Source organism: Carya illinoinensis, chromosome 2 (genome assembly GCF_018687715.1).
Source record: "Carya illinoinensis cultivar Pawnee chromosome 2, C.illinoinensisPawnee_v1, whole genome shotgun sequence".
Lineage (NCBI taxonomy): Eukaryota > Viridiplantae > Streptophyta > Magnoliopsida > Fagales > Juglandaceae > Carya > Carya illinoinensis.
In genome coordinates this window covers 33,744,403-33,752,508 of record NC_056753.1, presented here as the reverse complement: position 1 = coordinate 33,752,508, position 8,106 = coordinate 33,744,403, and the positions used below count along the sequence as shown (strand labels likewise).

Genomic DNA, 8,106 nt, shown 5'->3' with positions numbered 1-8,106 from the left:
CATTTAGAAGCCGACAGTTTAGTTTTTATCAAATAGGCGAATATAGCATAGCATTTTTTGAGTTTTTTTTTTTAAGAGTAGGTTACACATTTATTACTTGCAAATATTGCATGCTTTAAGTACTCTATGGCAGTTTCTAATACTGTAAATAGTTACATTGGCAACATTTCACGAGTTTTGAGTAAAAAACTACCTGGCTAAAGTAAATCTCTTTGCTAAAATTTAATGCACATGTATTAAATATGTATTAACTATAAATAAAAAAAAGTAAATTTTTATTCTCTTATATAATTATTATAAACTAAAGTAAAGTGCAAAACTGACAACTCCATTTTTGGATCAAGATGTATGGGGGTTCTTCCTTTAACTTGTTTAATTGAGCATCCGACTGATTGTTAAATCTATTCTTCCCAAACATTTTTAACCCACACCAAAAGAATAGATCATACATCAAAGCTATTTATGTCGAGCAACTTTGTCTCAAACTTTATATAGCAAAGATGTGATGCATATCGCTAACATATGATTTGGCCCTAATAAAGGAACTTCCTTGATTTGCAGTTCCACTAAGATAGGTCTCCACAAGCAACCATTGCCTGCAAAGTCAAGAAAACTAGTTCTGTTGCATTAGGAAGGATGATATTGATTGAAGATCACAAAAAGATTCTTTCAGATCAATAATATGTTTCCTCCTATCAAAATTAAAAAAAAAAAAAAAAAAGATTTGTCAAAAAGATTGCTAATTTACAAACAGTGAGTACAAGCATGTTATTTTTATGGTTTCTTTTTTTTTTTTGCTGGGGGGGGGGGGGGGTGTGATGACCATATAAATGATATTGCTATCTATGCTATTATAAAAAATTCTGGCCATAAATTATGTCCTGATTTTTTTTGTACTTATATAATCATTAGTTTGATATGTTCGAGATCAACATTTCTCACCTCTAATATGGCATGATATATGCAGATCAGAGCCATAAGGGCATGCCCCTTGGGTAGCAATATACCAAGCATGCATGCTACTCATGTCAGCCTTTGAGCCTAAAAAACATCCTGTCCTGAATCGCATCGATCCTACTAGAAATTATTATGGCATGAACTTAAAAAATAATTGGCTAAGGTACATAACTAATTTTAATTTTTTGCTTTCTGTTAATGTGATCCAAAACAAAAACTAGAGAAACTTGTAGGGGTACATGCAGAATTACGACCAATACAGCCGAGTAAATATATATATTAGCATTCAATAGAAACCCCCATATCAATTAGTAATTGCATGCTACAGCTAGCTATCGGAAAGAACAACATGAAAATAGGGTTTTTTTTGGTCATCCAAATGCTAGGATCATTTACTTTTTTGGCCGAGATTCTTCCTCAAACCGCTTATTATAGGATGAGATGAAGGGCACTCACTGGCTTCTGACTTTTTAGCCACTTTCTGTCCAAGTCTTGAATCACCCAAAGTATCATTTATATGTACAAATGTTAGTAAGTTATTAGTCTCACCATTAACAACAAATAAATCTCATCTCTGCAAGACTTAATATACTTTCAACAGCATGCCATAATTGAGAATATTTACCTTGTGCCTCTATGATTAATACTGGAACACTGCTCGTTACAAATCCACTGCATTTATATTTTCTTAAACTAAGTGGGGTGAAGTTTTGAAAAAAAAAAAAAAAAACAACTGTGGACTCAATTTCTGAACCCTTGTGGATATCTCATGTTATTTTCAGGTGATATGGCCAACCACCGATTGGGCTGACAGTTGTGGGAGCGGCGTTATCTTTGTGTTCACCACCTTTCTTTGTAAAAGTCATATGTAGAACTATTGGATGGGACTGTTGGTGAAAAGTCCTAAACTAATATGAGATGTTTTACTAGTAGTTGTTGGTTTTAGTGAGAGTAGAGTCATCTAGAAATAACTTATACTAGTGATATTTATCTTTTATATAATTAGTAGCTCAGTTTGTAATGGAAAATGATTCGTATAATGCACCACCCAATGTAAAAAGATATTATATGATTGTTGGTCAATTCATTTGATGCATACAAGAAAATTTTGAATTGAATAGAAATGGTTAGCGATATTTTTGTTGAAGTATGGAAAATTAAATGATCATGTCTATCAGGTGCATTTGGATGAATGGAGAAAGTATAAATGAGACCTAGTAACCCATTAAGAATATTGGGTTACTAGGTTATATAAAATTCGATTTTCAGGTTTCTCCAGTGATTTTTTAATCACCGTCAATAATTTTAAAAAACCATTTACAATACAAGAAAATCCTATTGCATCGATTAGTTACTCGCTGCCATATCATTTTTTAACAGTAAATTATTTGGCAGCGATTTTTAGTCGCTGCCAAATCATATAGCAGCGAGTTTTATATCGCTGCCATATGATTTTGATACAGAAAATGATATCTCGGCGATTATAAAGTCACTGCTAATTCCTATGGCAGCGATCTTAGTATCGCTGCCATATGCTTTTGAAATAGCTATATCATATGGCAGCGATACTAAAATCGCTGCCATATAATTTTGTAAAATAAAAACTATATGGCAGCGATTAAGAAACCGCTGCCAAATAATATCGCAGCGACTTTTGTATCGCTGCCATATAGTTTCGCAACAGGAAAACTATATGACAGCAATTAAGAAACCGCTGCCAAATCATATGGCAGCGAGTTTAGTATCGCTGCCATATAGTTTCCATATTACAAAATCATATGGTAGCGATTTTTGTATCGCTGCCATATGATATTCCTATTTCAAAAGCATAGGGCAGCGATAGAAAAACCGTTGCCAAATAATATGGCAGCGATTAGAAAAGCGCTGCAAAATCATTTGCCAGCGATTTCTGCATTGCTGCCATATGTTTTGGAACCATTGACAGTATATCGCAACGACTTTTGTATCGCTGCCATATAGTTTCGCAACAGGAAAACTATATGACAGCGATTAAGAAACCGCTGCCAAATCATATGGCAGCGAGTTTAGTATCGCTGCCATATAGTTTCCGTATTACAAAATCATATGGTAGCGATTTTTGTATCGCTACCATATGATATTCCTATTTCAAAAGCATATGTCAGCAATAGAAAAACCGCTGCCAAATAATATGACAGCGATTAGAAAAGCGCTGCAAAATCATTTGTCAGCGATTTCTGCATCGCTGCCATATGTTTTGGAACCATTGACAGTATATGGCAGTGACTACTGAATCGCTGGCAAATCATTTTGCAGCGATTTTGTAATCGCTGCTATATCATTTGGACATCAGGCCTTGATATTCCAGTGATTACAAAACCGATTTTTTAATCGCTGGAATAGAACGTTACGGTTTTTAAACTATATGGCAGCGATACAAAAATCACTACAAAATATTGACTTTTTCACAGCGATTTTTTTGTTTCGCCGTGATATATCTAAAGTGGAAGAATAGTACCGGCAAAGCTCCGGTGATTAGATAATCGCTAGCATAGGTATATAGCGGGGATTTATATGGTTTTTGCAGCGATTTTACGTTGCGGGAAAAAGCTCAATCTGTTGTAGTGTTCTGCGTGCTGCTAGTCATGCATAGCCAGCTGCTTGAAATGGCCATCGATTCTTTGTCATAGATAAAGAGAGAGATCGAATAATTGGCATTTGTAGTTGTGGTGATCGTTATTATAAGTAGTATTTCTTTTATTGGAATGATCGACAGAATATCCTTAATTAAAAAAGTGTAGCACTGCCGCTAATGATCAGGAATTTGGAGTTGTAGCCTCCTTCATGGCTTCTTTATTAATTTGTTTGATGCATTGATGTTATCGATCGTCTCGACAAGGTCACCTGAAATTATTATATATGTAACTCAGTTAGCCGAACATCTAACATCAAGTTTTCGTGTCGTGTTCCATTTTCAAAGTGGGAAACATTTTGTACGTATTACCTTGCACGTTTCGTGATTAATATACTTCTATGGCTATGATTCGGCAGTACTGGGTCCTAGAATCAGCCACAACCGAAGATCAAACATTGGTCCAAGCTGAACTGGCCTAAGCTGATATCCTATATATATATATATATATTTACTATTATATATGTTGATTATATATAGGGTTGTGACACGCAAAGAAGGATGTAGGACCTAGGGCTATTGCATGCATGCATTCAAGGGCGCTCTACTTTGTCCAAAGCGGCACGTAGAACAAGGCTAAACCATAAATACCCATTCTAGCTTGCACAAAGCATGAGGACCGTTGCAGAAAAAAGCTGTGAGTGAGGGAGAAAGCCAGGCTGCAGGGTAAAGTTCCCCATTCCACGTACCAATCCATATATTGGAAGGCGTAAACATTAGCTGGCCGAAGTTAATTAAGTCTTATCGTTTTAGTATTTACTGCATGCATTTATTAACATCAACTGTACGTGCATTTAAGCATTATTATACATGTGGGAAGTGTATTCTTTCTGCGTCAGGGTATTCCTTGCACGTTATTCTGAACCTTTTTTTTTTGGTTCTTTTCTATCAATGGAGGTCAATAACTTCTCCTTCCATTATGAACGTTTAGTCTTTCATCGGAGGTTAGGTACGGTCAAAGGTCCACGATCAGGTCCGGCACCGTGAAATTAAGCACCTCTGATCAACATATTAAAGCCTAATTGATAAGATATTTTCCATTTTTTTTTTTTACTTCCTATTTTTATAATTAAGTATTATTTTAGTTTAAAGTCCATGATACTCATTAGAAGAGCTAGAAATAGGAGAACCATGTGTAAATAACATGTTCTATAATTAAAAAGTTCTAATATTGCTAATTTATTTCAAGAAACAGCTATAAAATGATACGTGAAAAGTGCATGGGATTCCCATGATGGGAAGGATGAAACTCTTGTTCAAAATTTTCTTGGTAAGAACTAAATCTTTATGGTTCAAGTAGGAAAAAATAAAATTAGATATATATTTTTAAAGTAATATTTAAGAAATTACAATTTATCTTAAAAACTTAAGTTAGTAAGAAGAGATATATTTTATTATTTATTTTATAACTTAAACTCTCGTCTAAATGAGATAAAGTTATGATATTATATTAATATAAGATATCGTTATAATTTTTATCACTTAATTTCTAAGAATCTTAATAAAAAAAAAAATTTATATGCAGTTATTTTTACGTATTTCTTACTTATTTCATTAATGTGATTGACTACATTCAATTTATTTTAATATAAAATAACTATTTTAATCAATTACATCAATAGAATGTATAAAAAGTATACAAAAATATTGATTGTATGTAACAAAACTAAAAAAAAAAAAAACAATATTAAATTAGAGAAATGATATGTAACAAAACTAAATTAGAGATAAAGTTATGATATTATATTAATATAAGATATCGTTATAATTTTTATCACTTAATTTCTAAGAATCTTAATAAAAAAAAAAATTTATATGCAGTTATTTTTACGTATTTCTTACGCATTCCATTAATGTAATTGGCTACATTTAATTTATTTTAATATAAAATAATTATTTTAATCAATTACATCAATAGAATGTATAAAAAGTATACAAAAATATTGATTGTATGTAACAAAACTAAAAAAAAAAAACAATATTAAATTAGAGAAATGATACTTACAGTCGTAAATGTATAAAAACCGTACAGTTATTTTAAAAAAAGTGAATAAATACAAGACCTACATAAAAAAAATTAATTTTTTAATAATAAATCATATCTTTTTTTTAATATTTTATTTTTTTTAAGTGATTATATAACATTTTCATATTTTATAATTATACGTAACATTTTTTATTAAATTAATACCACAAGCTATTTTACGTACTAATTATACAGTCACATATATATATATAACTGTGCACACCTGTCAGGGGCTTCCTTTACTCACATATATAATCCATTCAATCTGTCCGCGTTGTGAGTGCAGATGCATATGTTATAACCAAGAGAAAGGTAATTCCGTGCAGTCGAGATGAAAGCAAACCTGGTAGGCCTGACTCTAGTGGCTCTTCTTCTGCTAAACCACTCCATCGCAGAAGACAGATCACATCCCAAACACAAGCACCAAATTAGCAAAGAAGAAGAAGAAAAGAGAACCAGAAATAAAAGCAGAACACGAAGAAGTAGCCGAAGCAGAAGCAGCAGTAGTACTGGAAGGAGAACAAGATCAGGAAGCTGTGATCCTTTATACGAATATCTCTTTGGAACTTGTGGCCAATGGCCTTTTCCAACCTCTCCTTCCCCAGACAACCCCTTCCGACCGACTCCCCGTCGTAATCCGCCGCCACTTCCGCCATTTGTGTCTTCTCCTCCCCCAATTCCCCTCCCACCTCCGCCACCAATAGCGCAACCGCCTCCTTTCCTACCTTCCCCACCACCCTTACAATCTTCTCCACCACCACCAATTATAATTCCTTCTCCTTCACCTCCACCACCGCCAATTATAATTCCTTCTCCTTCACCTCCACCGCCTTCTCCGCCACCGCGACCACCGCTGCTCCTGCCCCCACCCATACCTATTATGTTTCCACCACCACTTGTTCCTTCCCCTCCACCTCCTGATTCAGATATACAACCACCAGCATTTCCATGGCTATCACCTCCAGATATAGTAACTGAAAATCCTCCCCTTCCAATACTTTCCCCACCATCACCAGCGTTACTTCTTCCACCTCCCTTTCCGGATTTGCCACCAGACGAATTCACACCAGCTCCACCACTTGGCCCGCTTTTTTCCTCACCGCCTGAGTTTCCACTGTTCCCACCACAGGAGCCAATTTCGTTTTATCCACCTTTCATATCGGCCCCAACTGCACCAGACGCCGATGTGATTCAGCCACCAGCTTTTCCTATTCCACAGACGCCGGACACCTTACTATTGCCGCCTCCATTTCCTGAAGTTCCCGATATTCCGCAAGACCCACTTCTGTTTTCGTCAACACCATCAGCACCAGATACGGTTTTTGATGAGCCAGTGCAGCCATTGTCACCACCACTTCCTTTGTTGCCCCCTTTTTAGTTTCCACGACCATCTGATTCGCCGTGATCGAAGAACTAAATTCCGGTCTGTGTGTCATTGAGCTTAAGCCTACTTGATCAATGGTGTTAGCATATATGCCGAAAGCTATGTTTTGTGGGTTGTGTTTGTTCTGTGAAGTGTTGTTACTGTCTGTTTTCGTCGTTGAGGATGACATCAGAACAAAGTTTTTTTTGGTTCAATAGTGATATCATCTCCGCCATATAATATGCCCAAACGAGTTCGTATGGAATGTAAGTCCCCAAACTAGTATCTAACCTAAACACTCGTGATCTGTTGTTTTATCTGTTTGGACGTCTACTTGGAATTCGGTTACTGTAAGGTAGCATAATGCTCTTTTTTTTGTTTTTTTTTTTAGGAAGAACTCCCACCGCCGAGCCCATCGTGGCGGGAGATTAGCACAGCAATCCACCCCCATACCTCTTTAAATTGCAGTATATAAGGTAGCATAATGTAAGGGTGCTGGACTAAAAGACACGAGAATAGCTGGTTAATGACTCGATCTAGGAATCCAATATCTTTGAATGGGACTTTAGCAAGGATTTGATAATAAAGAGTTAGAGAGTTCTATTGAGCTGAAGCAGTCTCTCTTTATTATTACTAGGAAATTCACCTGTTGGAATTTGACCTGTGAATTTTACTAAAAATGATTTCTTTTTTTGGAGTATCAAATTTTAGAAAACCGTGGCTTTTAAGCTATAAACAAAAGTTACTGACACATTGATCTTCTTGTAGATTCTGATGAAGAAGATATCGCAAAAGAGGCATCATGCATGAAATCATTTTGAGAGAGTTTATTCTAACTATATATGAACAGAACTACATCAATGTATGCTTGAGTGTTCTCAACACTTCTCACTACCCAAACTCAACTACCTAATGACAAGCCTAGGATTGTACCGGAGACCAAGTTTAGAGAGAACAAAGCAGTAGGAATCCCATTCGGTTCTTCGGAGATACTTCAATAATCTCTTCCTTCTTTGCACCATTCCTAAAAGACCATTTCGAGAATGTTTATTCTACAGGCTACATCCTTACGATAAAACAAACATAATT

General features: G+C 35.3%; 1 protein-coding gene across 1 annotated transcript; it reads left to right on the top strand.

Moving 5' to 3' along the window:
• The first annotated feature begins 5,922 nt into the window (after positions 1-5,922).
• Positions 5,923-7,232, top strand: LOC122301166 (leucine-rich repeat extensin-like protein 3). The gene has a single exon (XM_043112322.1). It carries the CDS (start codon positions 5,986-5,988, stop codon positions 7,030-7,032), a length of 1,047 nt encoding a protein of 348 aa, XP_042968256.1. The 5' UTR covers positions 5,923-5,985; the 3' UTR covers positions 7,033-7,232.
• The last annotated feature ends 874 nt before the right edge of the window (positions 7,233-8,106 follow it).